Source organism: Glycine max, chromosome 8 (genome assembly GCF_000004515.6).
Source record: "Glycine max cultivar Williams 82 chromosome 8, Glycine_max_v4.0, whole genome shotgun sequence".
In the NCBI taxonomy this organism is placed as follows: Eukaryota; Viridiplantae; Streptophyta; class Magnoliopsida; order Fabales; family Fabaceae; genus Glycine; species Glycine max.
The window spans coordinates 1,140,999-1,162,728 of record NC_038244.2 but is presented as its reverse complement, the minus strand read 5'-3'; the positions used below and the strand labels follow the sequence as shown (position 1 = coordinate 1,162,728).

Here is a 21,730-nt window from a genome sequence, read left to right as displayed (position 1 = left end):
ACTTGCTAAAGTAGCCTTGTAGATGAAATTCATGAGCTTGGATTCGAAATATTTATTTTCGTGTTTGCCAGTGCAACATATAGAATCCAGGCCTAGTCGTCAAAAGGTCGTATTCTTATACATGCCAGACATTCCATCTTTCTTTTTTTCTTTCTGAGTGTGGCATCATAGAAAAAAAAAAGAGTAAAGACAGCTTATCTCATCCCATCTTTCTGCAAGATGGACGGGCATAGATTTCTCAACAAGAAGCATATAATGTTTATACCACCCATTTCAGAACAAAATAAAGCATCAAAATATGCCACTCTAGTCTCTAAGTACTTTCATTCCCAGAGTTCTGTATCCAAACAACTATTAACAGCACAGTGATCAAGACAAAGGCGCGGACACAACATCTAAAACTTCAACCATAGTGTGCACTAGAAAAATCTTGTGACATACAGATTGTAACACGGGGAACAATCTGTAAACTCTTTATCCCTTGTGTTTATTAGGGGAAAAGGGGAAACATCACCAGTTCTCTACCTCCTATATTAACTGCCGAAAGAGAAAAATATTCTGTTGCTTTACTTGCACTTCATCACTATCTCAGCACAATCCATGATATGATAGATATTTCAACTTCTTTTAAGAGTTTGTTATGGGAAACAGAAAAAAACCTTGCACAAGACTGAATCCCCCAGTGTCAGGGGATATGAAGAAGCTTTTTAACAGCTGCGTCCAGAGCATCAACATGCTTTCTTAGGATTTTTCTCCAAACCATTAAGGAATCAATTGAAAACTAAGATCAAAGGATGAAAAAGAAGGAACATCTAACACTCAAACTGTTCTTAATCAAGTCTTCAGTTAAAACAGAAAATAAGGCACTTCCAAATAGAGGAAACATCTAAAGTGCACACAAGGTAAAAAAACAAGGCTAAGTTCACAAGGTATGAACGCACCATCACTTGCACACTTCTTGGCTTGCTCACTTCAGTGGAGTATTTTCCCCCGCTAACATAGTAAATATAAACATTCCAGAATAATAGAAAAATATTTTGAGATGAATCTTTAGAATTTAATTACAATGTACTGACTAACACTAAAGATTTTTTAGAGCGGCATCTAATCATATATTATCATGTAAGATTGTTGACTTTTGTAATAACTGTTTTAATAGTCATATTTAAAGAAAGGGAACTAAAATGGAGAATAGAAAAGGAATGAAATGAAGAAAAAGGGTGGTCTGTGGCCATAACAGTGAAGGGGTGTGTGTGGATGGTGGTGAAGAATGACAATGAGCACGAATGACGACAAACTTGAGTTATACTAGACATTTTTTTTTTCTCAAAGTCTCAAAGTGTCCAAGACTCAAGCTAGTCGTGGTTTGTACTCATCGCCATTCTTCACCCTTCTTTTGTAATAACTGTTTTAAAAGTCATATTTAAAGAAATGGAACTAAAATGGAGAATAGAAAGGGAATGAAATAAAGAAAAGTTGTCATATCAGTGAAGGGAGGTGTGGATGGTGCCTTATGAAGAATGGCGATGAGCATGAATGATGATGACAATGAGTTTAAGACTTTCAGGAAAGAAAATGTCTAAATACAACTTAGGACTACAACATAAGACACAAATAGCATTACTATTTATATTTGAGTTTGGTGTTGGGTTCATGAGTTCCAAACTTGATGAACCTAACTAAACCCAATAGTTATGTTATCTATGAGTCTAGTGTTTTAGTCTTCAGTTGTACATAAACATTTTCTTTCCTCGAAGTCTCAAAAGGACCAAGACTCAAGCTCATCATCCTCATCGTTTGTGCTCATTGTATCCTTCATCCTACCACACCCCCATCCTTCATCCTACCACACCCCCTCACGGGTATGCGTATGACCACAAACCATCCTTTTTTTCTTTATTTCATTCCCTTTCCATTCTCCATTTTAGTTCCCTTGTATAAAGTATTTAAATATGATCATGTGGTTCAATCTGAGAGGCAAAGTAATTGGATACAATTGAGAGGCAAGACCATCAACACTCTTCATCTCCTCGTCCAATCTGTAACCCACAAAACAATAATAATAAATTAGGAACTAGCCAACTTAAACCAGAAGCTTCAATTTCTGTTACGCGATCATTCAATTTTCTAACTTGAATATCAATATAGACAGTAACAAACACTTATTTAAATATTAAATAATAATAACAATAATAATAATACCTGAGACAGGAATTTATATAGTGATCCGCTCTTTTACCAATTAGGCGTAAAATTTTACATAATTTTTCAATCGGAGTATATATTTTAAAAAATTACTCAAAACTGGTAAGTCGTAACACATGTTTTTTTTTTTATTTATGACTTCAATTCAAATCTTTTTTTACGACTTTAAAGTCGTAAATTTTTTTAAAACTAAAATCATAAAATTATTTATGACTTTCAAGTCATAAAACTTTTTTTTTTAATTTTTTAAAGGTTTAAACTTGTTTAATTTTTTTGTAAACCTGCTTTTTTTTCTATTCGTAAATCTGTTTTTATTTTGTAAATCTATTTTTTTTAATTTATAATTGTTTACGGTTTTATTTTTATTTTAAATAAAATATATATATTTAAATATATAATAAATAATATTAAGTTGACTTACTTATTAATATATTTTTTATGATTTTATAAAACTCGTTGTGAAACATTATTTTATTATTAGTTTAATAAATATGTAATTTTTATTTAAATATAATCAATTTTTAAATTAAAGTCTTTCAAATTTTTAATATCTCATTTTAATTTTTTTATATATTTGTATGGATAGATTATTTAAACTTTAAATAAAAAAATATTTAAAGTAAACTATATTACAAATATATATAACATGTTTTAAATAATAAAACATTAAAATAAAATAGTAACATATCAAATAAAATTATAAAAAAATATATTAATAAATAAGTCAATTTAATATTATTTATTATATATTTAAATATATTTTTAAAATTCTTTGTTTAAAATAAAAATAAAACTGTAAACAATTATAAATTTTAAAAAAAACAAGTTTACAAAACAAAAACAGATTTACGAATAGAAAAAAAGAAAACTGATTAAAGAAACAGGTTGAGGACTTCTAAACCTTTAAAAAAATAAAAAAAAAATAAAAGGTTTTACTAAAGTGGTAAAACCAAAAAAAAATATTTTAAATTAATAAAGTCATAAATAATTTTATAATTTTAATTTTCAAAAAACTAAATAATTTTACAACTTCAATTAAAAAAATAAAAAAAAAGTCATATAACATGTATTATAAGGTTAAGACTTAGTCCTTTGTGGATAATTTTTTAAAATATATTCCTATTGAAAAATTGTGTAAAATTTTACCTTTGGGTAAAAAAGCCACCACAAAATATCAATTTTTATTATGATTATTTTTGTCAAATTTGAATTAGAGAGAGATGAAAGGTACCAGATTCCTGAAGGCGACCGGTGGCATCGGTGAAGCACTGCATGTGATGGAGTGAGGTGGAGGTGGATTCGAAGAGGGCCAAACGGAGGGAAGCGAAGAGAGAAGATGGCCAAAGAGTCACATTCTACAACTTCAATGGCCCGAAAAATTTCACTCTGATTGTCGAATGAGATGCCATTGCCATCTGAGATTGGGGTTTCTGTTTTGGCCTCTGGAACAGGACCTTCCGATTCCAAGGAGGAGCCACCACCTTCTTCTTCTTCTCTATCCTTGTTGCTTTCTCAATTTTCCAATTTGATCCAGTCCAACAACAAATTACTTACCACGCACACCAACTTCTATCTTAGTTCTCAATCGCTGCAACCAGGGCTTTTCAGTAATTTAATCTTCTTTCTAGAAAATACTTCTCATAGTTACAATTTAGTATTCGAAATTCGGAAGTATTTATTAAAAAATAGAACAAATTACACTTTTGATTTTTTATCTTCTTCTTTCATTCAATTTATTCTTTAAATGTGAAAAAAAACAAAAGAATAAAAAAGTGATATAATTATGTGAGTTGTTTCGCAAGAAAGAAAAATAAAATAAAAACGTATGTGTATGAAATGACATAAATATTTTGAATAGAAGAAAAAAGTATGTGCATATTTGGTTTCATTTTGATTTATCAAACATCATGTTTAAATACTGGTTAACATAATTTTAGGTAAAATAAAAAAAAAACCATAATTTTAGGTGAAATTTTACAAGTTTGATTTAACATTAAATAATTGATTTTAGTTTTTAAATTAATTGAGTTTAAACAATTTTAGATCAATTTTAAAAAGTTTTTATGTTGATTCATATATACATATATAAGTGTGTTTTGGTTATTTAGTATATAATATTATCTTTCTCTTACATTTTTTTTTATAAAGGATACAATCTATATCTATGAATTTCACTCACTTTTAAGAGTATGTTTGATTTGATATTTGATCACTTAAAACAAGATTTATTATTCACCTCTCATAAAAAAATTTATTTACATGTTTAGTAATTTATTTTTATAATTGAATTGAATGTGAGTCTCATTTAAGTTGAATTGAGTTTAAAGTTATTTCCTTCATTTTTTTTGTTTTACATAAAAAGTTTCAAGCATAAATCAAATTATAATAAACTTATTTTTAACTAAACTTCACTTTTTATATTATAATCCAAAAGTAAATCATGTCTTTTATAGATTAACCAAATGTCAAACAAAGGAGTGAATGTTGCATGGTAATTCAAGTAACAATCAAACACAAAGTATAAAGGTGAAAGTCTTTGGCATATATGGTAATTATAGGATAATAATAAGATTTCCACATTCTTAATTTAAAGCATTATTTAAATTCCATTTTATTTAATGTTTTCCTTGTATTTTTCAATCATTCAAACAAATTATTTTGATGTATAGTGTTTTAAATTTAGTTTGCTTCTCTAACCTTGACATTTATTTATAGCTCGTGTATTATTCACAAGTGTTCAATTTTTGTATCTAAACATTACTAGTAAGTAATTTTTATGTCATGTCTTTTAAAAAAAAATCTTATAATTTTGAATTTGAGTTATCTGTTTGTAATTTCATTAAATACTTGAAGAGAGAATCATCTATAATAATTTTACTCAACTCGCTTGAACATGATGACTTCTAATAAAACATTATGGTTTATATAAAAAATTACACTAGTAAATCATAAGATTTTGCATAATTATACTAGTAAATTATGGGGTGTAAATGTTTTTTTTTTATCGAAAAATATTATTTGTTAATTATTAATTTTTTGTTAGTGGGATTTATGACCTTTTTTTTTCTCTTATCACCAATCAATTTTATAACTCTCAGGAGATGTTAAAATAATATTTTCTACCAAAAAATGTCTTGTAATATTTGTAAACATAAAGTGACTAGTTTAAGAATATAAAAGAGAATGATCTTATATGTAATTCAAGAAATCCCCAAAGTGTAATTTGCTAAAAAAATGCAAGTTTAATGACACCCTAAAAAAAAGAGAGTAATTTTCATGACAATTAAATGCTATCAATTTGGTTTCGGTGATCAAAATCAGCTACATTGATTGTCATTAATTAATTAATTAATTTGTTGTTACTTGCTATAAATAAACGATCAACATGGGTAGTATAGATTTTATTGACAAAACGGGACAAAGTTTGGATGAACTAAAGTAATGAGCCATGCCCCGCAAATTGCAAAATACCAACTAGTTTTTTTTTTTTTTTTTTTCATTTTAACCCTGATAATTAAGTAATTTAAGTACAAATTTAACTACTTAAACGATTATACACCGTTTTTTATAATTAGGCACATAAAAAACTAAAAATTATAAATAAAAATAGTTGTCTTAAAATCAATTTCCACTTGATATATCTAACTATAATGACTTCTGTTTATTGTGTCTTAAAATTTTGTATTTCTTTCAAAAATAATATAGGTTAATAAATTTTCAAATTAAAGAATATATTTTTATAAAAAAATATTTTTGTAATAATATTTAATGTTAATTTTTTTATGAATTATATATATTTTCCACATAAGATATTAAAAAAAAACTGAATATAACTTTTAGGAGTAATAAAGTTATATTTTCGAAGTTTTTAAAACACCTACATCTCACAACTTAACTTGATATCACTTAAGTTGAAATAATTTTTTATTTAGAATATAAATTTTTAAATCTTATCCAATATAGTAACATTTTATATAATCTCTCTTAAAAAAACATTTTACATAATCTCTGTCTGAGTACTGTACAATATTAAATCATACTTAATAAGTAAGAAATGCAATATTTAGACCAAACAAGATTATGTCCGAAAACAGGTGTATAAGTAATTTCATCGTTTTTCTCAAAAAAAAAAGTAATTTCATCGTAAAAATTAAAGAATGCAAGAACATACGAAATTATAAATTTACAATATTTGATTAATTTAATAATTTTTCTGCAACTTTTAACGGAGGAGTCATTCTTGTATCATTATTAGTATATCGTATTTACTGCAAAAAAATAGTGTCTTTAATATTATTTAAAAAAATATAATTTTATTTCGACAATTCTTACAATGAAAATTTGACAACAAAATCGACGTTGACTATTAAATTAAAAATTTCAATTAATTTGAAAAGAACACAAGAAAACAAATATAAAATACTACACCGAACCAAACTTTTGTTCCTATAAGAAATCCAACCCGACCCAATCATTTTCTCACATCTTGGCTTTCTCAAAAAAAAAAAAAAAAAAAAATCCAATCAAATTAAAATAATACACTTAGACATCTTTGGCCAAAAGCGAACACGGTGGGCTAATTGAAAATTAAGACAAATTGAGTTTAGTTTAAATTAAGAAAGGAAAAGGGGCCGGCGGGAATGACATTGGAGAGCGTAAAAATCACAAAATTGGAAATGGTGTTTTAATAATATTATTGGGAAAGGGTAGTTAAAATCTTAGAGATTCAAAATTCTCAAATTGGCTTGTAATCCAATTCAGCCTTTCCTAATTTTTCCAAAATTCCAGCAGGTCCTGACACTGTCATTTGAAAACAAAGAAAAGCCCATGCCCATTTCTTCAACTCTCACAACACACAACAATCAATCAAAATCCCCAATTTCTCGTTTCCGTACGATCATTTCCCCGCGATTTTCATCGATCCGTAACCGCTCCCTTGTTGCTGTTTCATCCACATTGCATTCTTCCAGGACATTGGATTTGATCTCTGTTTTGCAAAGCGGAGCTTCATCTCCCTCACCTTTTTCCCACATTGCTTCCTCCAGATAGGTTCGCGCCGATCTGCTTCTCTTTCGCCTCTTTCGTTGCGTGATTAATTCGTAAATAGTTCACAATAATGCGTGTCAGCTAAAATTGTAGCTTCGATTTGGAGTTTAGTGTTTTAATGCTTTGTTTACCTCAAATCGTTTTTCTGCATTTGCTTCTCCGTGATTGTAGTTCTTGAGAGACACTTTTTAATTTGGTTCTTCACGGAATGCCTACCAATATTGTGCTGGACTGACAGTAAATTGTTTAATGCAGCTTATTTTTAACCCTAATTCCTTATTTTTTTTTTTACTGAGAAGAAGCATATTGTTATGATCATTCTGTTTCTGTGATGTTATTGATCTTTTTTTTTTTTTGGATGAATTGTTTTTAAGTATATTTTAGTTAAATGTTTCTCCTGCACTTGAAGTATTAACTTGTTTGGATTGAGTTTGTGCTTATTAAAATTCTTAGTTGTGGCAGTTTAGGTGTAATTGATCAAGGTGGTGAGGAGTGTTGAAAATGAACATGCAGTGGGAGCAGGAGGGGCGGGGGAGAGGGGGAACTGACAACGGAAATGGGTTTCCTCGGGCAGGTGTTAACCAAAGAGAAGTTTCACTGGCTTCTCTCTAATGAAATGGTTATTTCAATTTTTTGTTGGCCTACTCTTTACGCAAGACTAGATTTTGGTATGGTTTCAGGTAGCCAGCAGCTTGTGTCTCTGGTGAAGTGGATAAATGCGGTGCTTCCTAATTTTAATCTGCCTTTAGATACTTCAGAGGAGGAATTGAGGGCATGGTTGAGGGATGGATCTGTATTATGCAGCATTTTGGACAATCTTGTTCCTGGTTCGGTGAAGGTAGTAGGAATGTCCTTCATTGTGTTCTATACTTGTGTATTGCCTTTTTTTTCTTTTCCGTGTGTGTGTGCTTAGGTTTAATGTTTTTTGTTTTCTAATGTGCAGACATTAAGTTAGGGAGCTTGTTTATTTGTGTCCTCTTTCTTCTAAGGAATCTATTTTTGAATTCAGGGAAGTGGTTCTTTGAATGAGCTAATCGGTGTGAAAAGGTTTCTGGTAGCTTTGGATGAATTGGGATTGTCTGGATTTGAATTGTCAGACCTGGAGCAGGTATAAGAAGTTCTATTGTGCAATGTAATTTGAGAACATTGTGAGTTATATTATGTCTATGAATCTAATCTAATTTGCCAGATAAATACCTAATTTGTCTGTACATGGAAAATGTATGGTTTGTTTCATCTTTTGTCACACAAAGAAGGAAAACCACTGAACAATTTGATTGTGATATATACTATTTTATGGTTGAGTTTATGTATACTTCAGTTTCTTTCTTTGATGCTGAAACTGGTGCACTTCTATGTACTTCCTTAGGCTTCTGGACTTTGACTAATAAAATAAACTAGTTGGCCCTGTTCAAACATGACACTCAAATTTCATTTTTCTTTACTACACTTTGTAATTTTTGTCCTAATAATTAATTCTGTGGCCTGAGAATGTATGTAGGGATCCATGGTGCCTGTGTTGCAATGCCTCGAGACTCTGAAAACTCATTTTGCTTATAATGCTGCACGAGAAAATATCCAAAGTTGTTCAAGAAAGAGATGGGACCAGTCAAATTTAACATCCTTTGAGGAATCTGATAGTTGCCTCAAGGATGCTTCAAAATTGCAACATGCTGTTGATGGTTCTGTTGTATCAGGTATAATAATCCATTAGAAAGTGCCTTGCTCTCAGTAGATTTATTGAATATTTAAATTTTGTTAAGTCCAACCATGCCACATGATTCATGTATTTGACACTACCTAATGGAATAAGGATTGGCTGTTGTTTAATTATGTTGTTTCTATTTCTGTTAAAACATTTTATTTGTTTTTATTATACTTTTTGTTTTCTTTATCCAGATGAAATCACTTCCGTAGATCATACTGGAATAAAGTCTAACGAACTGTTCCAGTTGAAGCAAGGATTGCTTGCAGATTTTTCTGATGCTAAACTTAATGAAGTATTGAAATCAAACAATTTGGATGTAAGTGATGAGATAATTTGTTTGTCTCTATCAAAGTTTCCTTTTCTTCTTGCTCATACCAATTCTATATATATTGTTGTCTGAATAATTTTCTCTCTTTCTCCCTGTGTGTACAGTGTGTGTGTATCATTCCCTTGGGTTTTTGCTATTAACTTGTATGTGACCCTAATATATTTGTGAAATCTTTTTCTGCAGAGTGTCTCAACTCAATTGCTTTTTAATATAGGAAATAGGATCCTAAGTGATATCTTTGAAAGGAAAAATGGAGATGTACCTCAGGTAAGTGGACTAAATACTTCTACAAGAAGTAATGCATAATGCTGTTTTATTGTTCTGGCAAAATTAGTTTTGATTGTGTCTGTGAAGTAGTTTGATTTCCCATTTTTTTTTGTTTCTAGGCTCATCGTGCTGCATGCCTGTTGAGGAAAATTCTGCAAGTAATTCAGTTGCGCTTTTCAAATCAAGCAGAAAGCATGAAAAATGTAAAAATATATTTTTTTCACATTTTTCCCCTAAAGATTATTAGTTTTTCAGTTGTTCTTGAACAATGACCATTTAACTATGTTGCATACCTGAAGCAAAACCATCTTTTCAAGGCTCGTGAGGGAAAGTATCAAACAAGAATAAATGCACTTGAAACCTTGGCGGTAGGGACAACGGAAGAGAATGAGGTATTTTTTTATTTTTATGTGTTGTCATTGTTGATGGATTTGGGGCAATGCCTTGCTATATTATATTATTATTACTGTCTTCTAGTTTAATTTTGAAGTTGTCTCCACTCTCTACTTTCTACAGGTTGTTACAAGTTGGGTTCAGCAGTTGAAGGTGCAAAACTATTTCAAGCCCTATCTTTGAGTTCAAGATAATGGAACAAACTATCAATATAGATCCTTGTTTTATATATATATATATATAAAGGAGGGATTGAATTATTCCTTGCTAAAATTACTCCCTTCAATAATTCTGTATATATTAACTTTTATTAATCCAACTGTTGATTTAGATGAATCAGACTCTTGTAGTTATCTAATCTTATAGTCAAAATTTACTTATATTTTAAAAAAAGTATATTATACTTTAAATTGAATTTATTTAATAAAATATCAAATAATTTTTAAATTTTATAAGAAGGTATGAGCTTGATCTACTAAATGTAAAAGGGAGTAATTTTAACAAGGGTTATTCTTGGAGTAGCTTGATCTTCTGTGTGTGTGTGTGAGAGAGAGAGAGAGATAGAGGTTTTCCCTTTTATCACAGTGGATAAATAAATAAAATTGATTTGATATTTATTTAAATGTTTTTTTAGCTTTTAAAAATTGCAAAATAAGTAGCTTTTCCAATTATAAATATGATTTATGTTGGCTGCTAACTTGCTCAGTCATTTGTATGTTCAGTATGCTTTGCAGGTTGAACAAACTAAGTTTGAGGAGAAGAAGAAACTTGAAGAGCAGGATTTTTCTCGTTTAAAGAAAGAAAAAGTTCATAGTGAAATCAAAATTTCTGAATTGAAGCAAGATTTGGAAATAGCCAAAAGAACATATGAAGAACATGTTTCAGAGTTAGAATTGCAAGCTACTGAATCTAAAGCTGAATATGAAAAAAGAATAGAGGGACTTAAGCTTCATCTTGCAGATGCAAGAATGCAAGTGAAGGAACTAGAGGCATTTTCCGAATCCAGATTTTTGAAATGGAAGAATAAAGAGGATACCTATCAAACTATCGTAAATTTCCAAGTTGGAGCTTTCCAGGTTTGCTTCTTTGTATTGCTGTTTCATTTATGGTCGCCAATTCTTTCTTGTGCTATCCCATATAATTTGATGCTTTTTAGGAACTGAGAGCTGCCATGAAGTCTGTCAAAGATGATGTGATAAAAACAAAAAGAAACTACTTAGAGGAATTCAAGTACTTTGGTAGGGTACAATGTTTAAAATTTTTCGTGATTTATCATTGGTATTTATTTTATGATGGGTTAGAGGGCGAGCCCTGGTGCAGCGGTAAAGTTGTGCCTTGGTGACTTGTTGGTCATGGGTTCGAATCCGGAAACGGCCTCTTTGCATATGCAAGGGTAAGGCTGCGTACAACATCCCTCCTCCATACCTTCGCATAGCGAAGAGCCTCTGGGCAATGGGGTACGAAGTTTATTTATTTATTTTATGATGGGTTAGATGTATTTACAAACAAGATGTGTATATGTAGGAATCAAGTTGAAAGGTCTAGCTGAGGCTGCTGAAAATTATCATGTAGTTATAGCTGAAAATAGGAAATTGTATAATGAAGTTCAAGATTTGAAAGGTATGCATTATATGGTGCTTATATGAAGATTGTGAACTGGTGTTTGCTTGATTGATGACCTGATTTTTTTCTTCTTTTTATTCTAAACCATTTATTAATAGGTAATATAAGGGTATATTGTCGAATTAGGCCATTTCTTCCAGGGCAAAGTCAAAGCCATACAACAATTGAGTTTGTTGGTGATGATGGAGAACTGATTGTTGGCAATCCTCTTAAACAAGGAAAAGAAAATCGCAAGCTTTTTAAATTTAATAAGGTTTTCGGTCAAGCAACAAGTCAAGGTACTGCGTTTTTTTTTCTTTTCTCTTTCATGATTATTATTATTATTATTATTATTATTATTGGTACTTGTTTTCTATTGTTGAAATTGATAGTAATGTTTAACTTATATGTCAATATTTTTCTTTGTAGAGGAAATATTCAAGGACACTCAACCATTGATTCGATCTGTTCTTGATGGGTACAATGTTTGTATATTTGCTTATGGTCAAACTGGCTCGGGAAAGACATATACGATGGTATGCATTATATCCGTTTAATGCTTTTTATGTTGCGTATCTAGCCTAATTTACTTAGCAACTGCTTTTCTACTAGAGTGGACCTGGCCTATCATCAAAATCAGATTGGGGAGTCAACTATCGGGCGCTTCATGATCTTTTCCATATCTCCCAGAGTAGGAGAAGCTCTATTGTTTATGAAGTTGGAGTACAAATGGTTGAAATTTATAACGAACAAGTTCGTGATTTACTATCAAACAATGGTCCTCAAAAGAGATATCCTTTTCTTTAGTATATATTCCCAGATCCACAATAGTGGGAGCCTTGTATACTAGGCTTCGCTTTTAATTATAAGTTATGTGACTCTCTATATTCATAACTAGCATTTTTATTCATTCATGTATTGACATACTACTATATGCACATGTATAGAAGATTTTTTACACATAATATTATTCATTCATTTTTTTTTTTGGAAGGCAGAAAATATATATTATTAATATATAAACCAGTACCAGAGATAGAAGTTACAAGGCACCAAGGTGCTACCCTCCAAAATAACAATCCAACCTAATACTTGTTTTGAAGGCAGAAAATATATATTATTAATATATATTATTCATTTATTTACTTCATGCATCTTTATTTTGTATCATGTATGACAGTGCATGTCATTATATTTAGGCATAGCATTGTTTACCATTCATTTACTTTTACTTGTTTTGAAGGAAAAACATACCAAGTATTGTTTCCTTGACTTGCACACACTTGGGATTTGGAATACTGCCCAACCAAATGGGTTGGCTGTTCCTGATGCAAGTATGCATTCTGTGAATTCAATGGCAGATGTCCTTGAGTTGATGAATATTGGGTTGACAAATCGGGCGACAAGTGCCACAGCCTTGAATGAAAGAAGTAGTAGATCACACAGGTTATATTCACAGTTTTTAAGATTTTTTTTTGTCAATTTTTCAATTATGAAGACACAAAACTCATTTTATTTTCATATCACATAATAGTGTTCTCTCTGTTCATGTTCGAGGAACGGATTTGAAGACCAACACTCTGTTGCGTGGATGCCTTCATCTTGTAGATCTTGCAGGAAGTGAAAGAGTGGATCGTTCTGAAGCAACCGGAGATAGGCTTAAGGAGGCTCAACATATAAATAAATCACTGTCTGCACTAGGAGATGTAATATTTGCTCTATCACAAAAGAGTTCACATGTGCCATATAGAAATAGTAAATTGACCCAACTTCTTCAGAGTTCGTTAGGTAATTGTTGCCATTATTGGTATCAATTTACAGTTTTGTTATATTTGGTTTCATTTGTTTGCATTTTGATTTAAGCATATTGCAGTCATGGCTTACTAAATTGCAATAGCTTTGTCCCTTGTAATTTTATAGGTGGTCAAGCGAAAACCCTTATGTTTGTACAGCTTAATCCTGATGTTGCTTCATATTCTGAAACTGTAAGCACCTTGAAGTTTGCTGAGCGGGTTTCCGGCGTGGAGTTAGGCGCTGCTCGTAGCAACAAAGAGGGAAGGGATGTGAGAGAACTTATGGAGCAGGTTATTTCTATTTTTGATTGCATTTTACTTGGATGTTCTAGTTATCAGCAAAGCACCAAATGTTAGGAATTATAATTTTATTTATTCATTTTGTTTTTACACTTATGCCCCATCATCAATATTCAGGCCATCACTCTTGCTGTAGGTTAAGCTGATATTGCAATATCATTTACAAATGCACACTGACTTGTATTATTCTTGCAGTTGGCATCTCTCAAGGATGTAATTGCAAGGAAGGATGAAGAGATTGAACGGTTACAGTCGCTCAAGGCTAATCATAATGGTGCAAAGCTTGGTATGATCTCAGCAAGACATGGGTCATCATCTCCAAGGAGACATTCCATAGGGACTCCCCGAAATAGCATGAGACTTGCAGGAGCGAGGAGCTTTGGAGTCAATGGAAAGGCAGCTTCTGAAATGGATAACTGCTCAGAGTACAGTGATAAGCATTCAGAAGCTGGTTCTCATCAATCAATGGATGATTTCAGGAACAAGTCCAGTTCCCTTCGGTTGAAATTAACCAGAGATGATAGCAGTCAAAATGTCAATGAAGACATTGACCTCTTAAGATTTGGAGATGCAGATTCAGAGGAGAGATTAAGTGACATATCTGATGGCGGTCTTTCAATGGGAACCGAAACTGAAGGTTCAATCAGCAGTATTGTGGAGTACACTCTTTTCCCTGAACTTGAGAAGGCAGCTGAAATTACACCAGTGAAGGACACCACAACTGACAACCTTCCAGCTGAGAGCACAGAAAAGTGAGTTCTCCACCGCCCTCCATCTCTATTAAAAGTTTACAAGGCACATATTCTACCCTAATATAGAATGGTATGGATAATAATACATCAATGATTGCTGGTACAATGAGGCTCTTTCATCTCAAATCCAAGTTACTTGCATAGGACCTGTTACCAAGCTTTATTTAAAGCGGACCTGATCTCAATTTGTTTGATTGAATACAGGCTTATTATGCCATCCAAAATTCCCAAAGCTGCTCAAGTCCCACAAAAAGTCCAGTCAAGACCTTCTAGGCTTTCATTGAACAAAACCTCCTCGAAGGTTCTGTCAAGTATGTATATTACCCATTTTATTCTGTTACGTGTCCAAAATTAATATATCTATTTTAAATTGATCTGTGACTCAATCTCCCTTGTTTATTCTGCTTCTTACATTCAGGTGTTAGAAAACCTGCAGCCAGTAGCTCTTCTTCGGTGAAGCCCCCTAAACGATGGCAATAGTTAGGATGCCACTTGATGCTGTAGAGTGCTTATTTATAGAGATAGCCGTTAGGAACTTTTTTCTATTTATGTTAGGTGATCATTCTAACTATTACACTGTACTCAAGGCTCAAGGGTCAGCTCATTTCAGCTTCAATCTGTTATTAAATGAGGCGATTTGCAAACTCTAGCTTGTAACCAGTTTGTATGTAAGCATCATGGCCTTTTATGCCATATTACTGAATCTGCTGTATTTACAACTTTCCATTCAGTAATGTTTATCTACGATGTTGTATATGTAGCTGAAGGTGAGAAATGCCACAAATTCATCGAACATTAAAACATTGCATTTGAAAACTCTAGCTCGAATGGTTAAAAATTGAATCACCATCTTTAGTTTAGTGTTAGGTCCGTTTGACTAAAAAATAAAACTGATTTTATAAAAGCGGAAACTAGCGAACTAGTTCAAAACTGGTGACCTAAAACTAATTTTATATTTTACTTCAATTTTTTTCTTAATTTTTTATTTTTACTTAACTTAATGCTTTTAATTAAATAAAGGAAGTGTTATTTTGGTGTCATTGATTTTTTGATTTCATATAATATATAATAGTCAATTTATATTTTTTTTTTGGAATTTTTTTATTAATTTTTTACTTTTATATATGTATATGTGCATAAAAAGTAAGCAATGAAAATCTGTGAGTGTTATAATTTAATTACTATGCATAAAAAAATGTGCATAAAAAGTATTTAATTAATTTACCCCACATTTGTAATACATAGAGCTTCGGGCGTAACCGCGTAACTATGACCTGTATGTGTATGCTCCTTGAGAGTTGAGACTAGGACACCAGTATCATTGTCAGTCTGCAAGATTTTCACTTTAAAAATTAATTGTAATAAATCCTCTAAAAAGTAATAAATTTGTTCGTGCTTTATAATCCAATCCTGCTAATTCATTGTACCATTGAGTTTTGGAAGAATTAAATGAACTTTTTTTCCCTACTTGGTGGAATAAATGACATAGAATGCTGGAAGCGGGAAAAGATTTGAGCAGTTTAAATTTCATAGACCTTCCAAACTTTACTCGGGAGATACCTGAGTTCACTGAAAAAAAAATTGGAAATTGTAAAGGGTGAGGAATTGTTTGGGAATTTAAGAAAATTTCATACTTAGCCGTCATAACCTGGAAAATAGTCTGGGTGGTGTAGTTGGTTATCACGCTAGTCTCACACACTAGAGGTCCCCGGTTCGAACCCGGGCTCAGACATTTTATTTGCATATATTCTATATAAACTTTCTTTTATTTATTTTTTCATTAAAAAACAAATAATTTACACGAAAATATCAGCGGTAGACTTAAAGATGTAAAAAAATTGATGCTAAATAAGTTAACCCGCGGCTCTGACTTGTCCATTATTAAATCTTTTTATAGGATAATTTTTTGGTGTACATCGTCTTATAAGATAGTATTTCTTTTCAAATGTAAATGCCTCAAAGAAATAATATGAATGTTTTACTGTGAATATTTTGTAAAAATCAAAATTATTTATTTTTTATTTTCTTGATAAATTTACTATATAAGGGTGTAATTAGAAGATGAAAAAAATGATGGTAAAATAAAGGGAAGGAGGAGGGAGGTGGTGAAAACAAAGAAAAAGAGTAATTGAGTAATGGTGCGGAGCAAACAAATTGAGCGCAACCGTAAAATCTTGAGCTTCTTAAACCCTTTCTCCCCAAACATGAATTTCACAGCTTCTCGCCACCAACCATCGCTCTCATCAAGGTTTCATTTCTTAATCAACAACTTTCAAATTTAGCTCTCTCTCTCTTTTTCCGATAAATTCATTCCCTTCTTTTTTCTGCAGAGTATCTCATTCACTTAGCTCACTTGATGTTCCCAATTTTGCTTCGGGTTCCTTTCTCTTCATTTCTATATTCTCACACAAATGAGAAGAAAATTTTAACAGGTAAAAATACCGCTGGTTTAGTGTTTTTTAGTTCATAATGTTCATGTTATAAATTTCCCAAGAAAAAAAAAAGTGCGCAACTGAGAATTTAAGTGTTTAGGTAATTGACACTTGACAGTTAATGTAGTTTCATTTCCAGGATCCAGACATTTTCGGGCTATCGGCTTGTTGAAGGAGACACAGAAGATTTGGGAATATGTCTGGATGCAAGAAATCACCAAAAAATGATCAACAATCAATCAAATATTGGCGGATTCAACACGGAGGGGCATCCTCTGAGGCTGATCTTTCTTGTGTAGATTATTCGCAATCTCTTTCCACCAATGAGAACAAGCAATGCCATGGAAGTTCTCAACCAAAGTCCCCTCAGATACTGAGCACAGCTCAGCTCATCTCAGCTATAGGCCAGATATGGGATTCTGCCAGTCGCCCGCTTTCGGTTTTACTCCCAAAGGATAATGTGAATCAGGATGATAAAGGATTCCAGAAAGAAAAAATTCTGGATAGCGTTGATGAGAAAAAAAATGACTTGGTATATGCGTCAAGTGACATTAAGTACTATCCTGTTACCAAGGGTGGTGGTGCAAAGATTGTGCAGGGAAAATTGGATTTCCCTAAGGTAATGCAGAAGATATCAGTACTTGACTCTTCTAATGACAGTCAAGATTATATTCATTCTTTATTTCAGAGGTGTTTGCAGGCTAGTGATAAAAATACAAATCAAGATTGGAAAGAAATGGAACTTAGGAGGGAGGAAATGTCTTGTATATCAGGAAATGTATTTTGGTGGGTAGGTAGGAATATTACTAAGGCGCTAAATTGTCAAGTGAATGCTACCCGACCTGAGAACCTGGAAACTAATGCTCCAGTTGCTGGGGGTAACATTTCAGTAGACACAAGCACCCCCACATTGGCTAATGAGAGTGATGTGTGTAGTCCTAATTCAATCACACATGAAACTCAATCATTATCTAATGCTGCAATTCTGAACTCAAGAATAGTTAGCCCTCTTTGTTCAGACTATTTTCTTCAAGCTGTGCCTGATACTAAGGCAGACGCTGGTGCTTGTCAGATCCTTTATTCTAGTATCTGTGCGGACTATCATATTTACTCTCTAGCTTCATATAATAGTGCGTCTGATCAGTGCCAACATGAGATTGATGATAATGAATCTCAGGAAATCCAAAGAAAGCATTTCTTGGATATAACTGATGATAAACCTAAGGTTCAGATCGCTGCAACCCACCTAAAACCTTGTAATTCCCAAGCCAAACAAGAACATGCTTTTTCTGGGGCGTTAGCTGGTGTATGTGTCAGCCTTTGTCTGCATCCTGTTGACACAATTAAAACAGTCATTCAAGCATGCCGTGCTGAACACAGGTCCATCTTTTACATTGGGAAGTCAATTGTTTCTGATAGAGGTTGGCTTTGCAAGAGAAATTATGTTCTTGCTAGATATCTGTGCAGCTTATATGTCTCGTTTCATTTAGATTAACTTTCTCTCTTGAATTAAATACTCCACTAGATGGCTCCTTCATAGAGTTGATGGACTAATTTCAGGTTTGCTTGGACTGTATCGTGGAATTACCACAAACATTGCATGTTCAGCTCCAATTTCTGCAGTTTATACTTTCTCCTATGAATCAGTTAAGGCAGCTTTGCTTCCTCATCTTCCAAAGGTAGCCCATCTTTCTCTATATTTTACTTATTTAAGTGAAGTTGTTTGAAGTTGGTTACCCTTGCGGTCTTGTGCTTGGCTTTTCCCTGATTTCTTTATTTCTATATGTGGTACCATCTAGGTGGGAGAAACTGCAAGTTAAACATCGCTGTAAATATTATGGTGTTTGACATCAGTGACTCTTACTATTATTTTAGTGTTTATTGGCATAAATGAGGTTTCAATCATCTTTTCGTGCAGGAGTATTGTTCTTTTGCCCATTGCGTGGGAGGTGGTTGTGCAAGCATTGCCACCTCTTTCATTTTTACTCCCAGTGAGCGAATAAAGCAGCAGATGCAAGTTGGTTCTCATTATCGCAACTGCTGGTATGCCACAGTTTTTGGGATCATCAGTATGCCTTGGCTTTATGCATTTGTTGTGAATATTTAATCATTGTAATTTGTGTTATTGTTTCTGAAGCTCTTGTAAAATTTGTTTGGTTTGGTCATGTCAAATATGTCCTGTCAAGAGATGCTTGTTATGTCTATGTAAACTCATGGCTTCAAACTTTCACTGGAAATTTTTCCCATGCAAGACCTGTATAATTGTATTAATTTTACTTTGCTATGAGCCTCACGAGTATATCTGTGCAGGGATGTATTGGTTGGAATTATCAGAAATGGTGGTTTTTCCTCCCTATATGCAGGTTGGAGAGCTGTACTATTCCGGAATGTTCCACATTCAATTATCAAGGTCAGTAGGTGTTTTAATATTGAATGCATATTTATTGAAGTAGCTGATACAGACAGATTTTGTCATCACTAGGGGGGGTTGCATGAGTTTTTGGTAGTGTGTCCAACAGTCCCTCATGCAGTCATGCTGAAAATTCATTATTTTCCTTGTTGGCTGCAAAGTTTGACCCTGCTACTAAAGATTCATGATTCCCATGAGGATTTTAATTTCTTACTCTGAGAGCAAGCCTGTTTTGATTATTGTTGTTTTCTTCTCAATCCCCCTGTTAATATTACTTAGACTAGTCTTCTATGATTGCCTTTCTAAGTTCTTCAGAAACTAAGGTTTTATTTATTGCTGGTTGTTGTGACCAACTGTAGTTTTACACATATGAAAGCTTGAAGCAAGTGATGCCATCTAGTATTCAACCCAACTCGTTTAAGACTGTGAGTTAATGTTTGTCCCTGGCTCTTAACCATCATTTTTTTTGTCTCATTGCAATGAATGTAACTAGGATGATTTTACAAATTTCTGTAGGTAGTGTGTGGAGGATTAGCTGGATCTACGGCTGCTTTATTCACGACTCCTTTTGATGTGATCAAGACTAGATTACAGACACAGGTATTTAATTATCATGCCCTTCAATTCTATAAATTCTTATTGCTACTACTGGTGCAGCCATCTAATTAGATGTTGAAGACAACCTTTCTTAACACTAGGTTTCTGAAACTTTTCCTTATTAAACTATGACATTTAATATCGTTTATCTTGTTATCCTCAATCATATTATAATTTCAGTATGTTATTTTCAAATGTTATTTTAAAGAATACAATACATATTTTATCCTCTTTTTTTTTGGTTGAAGTATGCCAGTTTACTCTTAATTCATGGTTCTTATGGAAGTGAGTGCACTGCAGATTCCTGGGTCTGCAAATCAATATGATAGTGTGCTCCATGCCCTTTACAAAATTAGTAAGAGTGAAGGATTGAAGGGCCTGTACAGGTATTATTGTCTGAATCTTGCCTCTATCATTTAGATCAGAAGAAAATATTTTATAGGAGTAACTGCTATACATTTTGTCGTGAAATCTCTATTCAAATGTGAATTGCACATTGATATTTGTCTTTTGATATGCTTTGTATGTCTATCATCAGGGGGTTGATTCCGAGGTTGATTATGTACATGTCTCAAGGATCACTGTTCTTTGCTTCATATGAATTTTTCAAGAGGACATTTTCTCTGGAAGCACCATATCCCACTGATTTATGCATTCAGGACAATGATGGGAATGCTGAAGAGTGAAGACAGCAAAAACTTTGAATTAACAGGTCCATCGTTGGGTTTTCCAGCAGCAGTTTCCCCAAGTCCTGAGCATTCTTGATAACTAGATAGTGTGTGGAAGAAAAGTTTAATTGTGCCACAAGATGTAAGCAGTTTCATAAACTATGGATTTAAAGAGTAATATTAAATCCTTCTTTAACATTATCTTACAAATCTTCCTATTTATTAAATGTAGAATGAATTGAAAGCATTGTGTTTTCAAGATTCCTTTTTTATGTATTTTTTTAATTCTTACTTTATAAAATACTAGGAGGATATAGTATTGTTTTTAATTTAATTTAAAAAGTACTAATTTTAACAAAATATATTTTATTTAAGTGAATAAGCCCACTAGTCATAAAATAGAGTAAATGGGCTTTTTCAACCTTGTGCATGTTGGCATACCAATTAAAATTTTACAACCAGCATAAATTATTCTATTAATTTCACTAAATAATTATAATTTTAATACTTTGAAATTTATAATGATGATGACGTCTTGTGAATCTTGATGACTCATGGATCTTGCCTTACCCTCCAATCATAACATCTTGTGTAGATTACTCCATCTTCTAGAATAGTTTGTTTTTGTTTCATGTTTCTTCACTCACGCAACCCGCTACTAATGTGGGATAGAGCTATTAATTTGTTCCTAATGGCTAATGGTACTAGGGTTAGGGTAGAAGCATGATGTTATAATTTCAATGTTTATTGTCACCTTTGTAAAAAATTTAAAAGCATTTAGCATACTTAATAAGGAGACTTTAAAGCTTGAGACAGGGCTTAAAAGGGACTAACCCGCAATCTATACAAAAGCTTATCCATTTCTCAACGTAGTTTCTTATGAATTGACGAGTAAATTATAGACAATTTTTGAGATTTTTTAGAATTAGACAAAATATCTGTTTATTTTTTCCTTATAATGACTTTCTTACAAAAGTATACAGTGTAATATTTTTGAACCTTAAGGGATGTAATATAAGAAGGGTATCACACTGTCAGTGTAATATTTTTTAAATAATTAGGAGATGTTTGTATAGAGATAAAAAGCAAAAATATTTTGTTTAATTTGACAAAATCTCAGGAGATATCAATATAATTTCATCTATTTTTATTTTTTTATTTATACTAATCAAAGACAGGTAATAAAGGATATCAATATGATTTTCTCTAATTAATAAAACTTTTATTTT

The 21,730-nt window shown here is 32.1% G+C and overlaps 2 protein-coding genes, 1 long non-coding RNA gene and 1 other non-coding gene across 13 annotated transcripts; 3 read left to right on the top strand and 1 right to left on the bottom strand.

Annotated features, from left to right (window-relative positions):
* Positions 1–240: 240 nt before the first annotated feature.
* LOC100813348 (uncharacterized) lies at positions 241–3,877 on the bottom strand. Of its 2 annotated transcripts, XR_001389386.3 has the most exons (3): positions 3,437–3,846; positions 1,995–2,039; positions 241–752 (listed from the first exon to the last, which is right to left on the bottom strand). It is a non-coding gene; the product is annotated as an uncharacterized lncRNA (long non-coding RNA). The 2 variants fall into 2 exon arrangements; XR_003267845.2 differs by lacking the exon at positions 241–752 and having other exon boundaries at positions 1,023–2,039; positions 3,437–3,877.
* Positions 3,878–6,830: 2,953 nt separating this feature from the next.
* On the top strand, positions 6,831–15,154 carry LOC100812813 (kinesin-like protein KIN-14J). 5 transcript variants are annotated; one of them, XM_041017878.1, is made up of 22 exons: positions 6,831–7,254; positions 7,719–7,825; positions 7,932–8,089; positions 8,261–8,359; positions 8,753–8,948; positions 9,151–9,275; positions 9,471–9,554; positions 9,674–9,757; positions 9,854–9,946; positions 10,071–10,100; positions 10,670–11,023; positions 11,104–11,185; positions 11,472–11,567; positions 11,669–11,848; positions 11,979–12,085; positions 12,162–12,340; positions 12,831–12,995; positions 13,084–13,337; positions 13,470–13,633; positions 13,838–14,394; positions 14,599–14,705; positions 14,813–15,154. In XM_041017878.1, the coding sequence occupies exons 2-22, from the start codon at positions 7,753–7,755 to the stop codon at positions 14,872–14,874; spliced, it is 3,249 nt and encodes a 1,082-aa protein (XP_040873812.1). In that variant the 5' UTR covers positions 6,831–7,254; positions 7,719–7,752; the 3' UTR covers positions 14,875–15,154. The 5 variants fall into 5 exon arrangements, with proteins under 5 accessions (XP_040873812.1, XP_014634116.1, XP_014634114.1 ...); XM_014778630.3 differs by having other exon boundaries at positions 7,914–8,089; XM_014778628.3 differs by having other exon boundaries at positions 7,714–7,825; positions 7,914–8,089.
* Positions 15,155–16,052: 898 nt separating this feature from the next.
* On the top strand, positions 16,053–16,126 carry TRNAV-CAC (transfer RNA valine (anticodon CAC)). Its single transcript has one exon. It is a non-coding gene; the product is annotated as a tRNA-Val (tRNA).
* Positions 16,127–16,479: 353 nt separating this feature from the next.
* Positions 16,480–20,707, top strand: LOC100812271 (uncharacterized). Of its 5 annotated transcripts, none has more exons than XR_001389385.3 (10): positions 16,480–16,642; positions 16,725–16,826; positions 16,966–18,247; positions 18,387–18,505; positions 18,745–18,869; positions 19,137–19,236; positions 19,596–19,661; positions 19,753–19,836; positions 20,082–20,219; positions 20,372–20,513. XR_001389385.3 is itself a non-coding variant. In XM_003532364.4 (10 exons), the coding sequence occupies exons 3-10, from the start codon at positions 17,023–17,025 to the stop codon at positions 20,517–20,519; spliced, it is 1,953 nt and encodes a 650-aa protein (XP_003532412.1). In that variant the 5' UTR covers positions 16,482–16,642; positions 16,725–16,826; positions 16,966–17,022; the 3' UTR covers positions 20,520–20,707. The 5 variants fall into 5 exon arrangements, 2 of the variants coding, with proteins under 2 accessions (XP_003532412.1, XP_006584720.1); XM_003532364.4 differs by having other exon boundaries at positions 16,482–16,642; positions 20,134–20,219; positions 20,372–20,707; XM_006584657.3 differs by having other exon boundaries at positions 16,482–16,642; positions 16,954–18,247; positions 20,134–20,219; positions 20,372–20,707.
* Positions 20,708–21,730: the final 1,023 nt, after the last annotated feature.

Excerpts from the sequence above, each read along its gene's own strand:
- LOC100812271 (XM_003532364.4), top strand. The coding sequence starts at position 17,023 with ATGTCTGGATGCAAGAAATCACCAAAAAATGATCAACAATCAATCAAA. Across the intron at positions 18,506-18,744 it reads TGCTTCCTCATCTTCCAAAG|GAGTATTGTTCTTTTGCCCA; the intron begins GTAGCCCATCTT and ends CTTTTCGTGCAG. Across the intron at positions 18,870-19,136 it reads TCTCATTATCGCAACTGCTG|GGATGTATTGGTTGGAATTA; the intron begins GTATGCCACAGT and ends ATATCTGTGCAG.
- LOC100812813 (XM_014778630.3), top strand. The coding sequence starts at position 7,753 with ATGAACATGCAGTGGGAGCAGGAGGGGCGGGGGAGAGGGGGAACTGAC. Across the intron at positions 9,555-9,673 it reads AAAATGGAGATGTACCTCAG|GCTCATCGTGCTGCATGCCT; the intron begins GTAAGTGGACTA and ends TTTTGTTTCTAG. Across the intron at positions 12,086-12,161 it reads CGGGAAAGACATATACGATG|AGTGGACCTGGCCTATCATC; the intron begins GTATGCATTATA and ends CTTTTCTACTAG.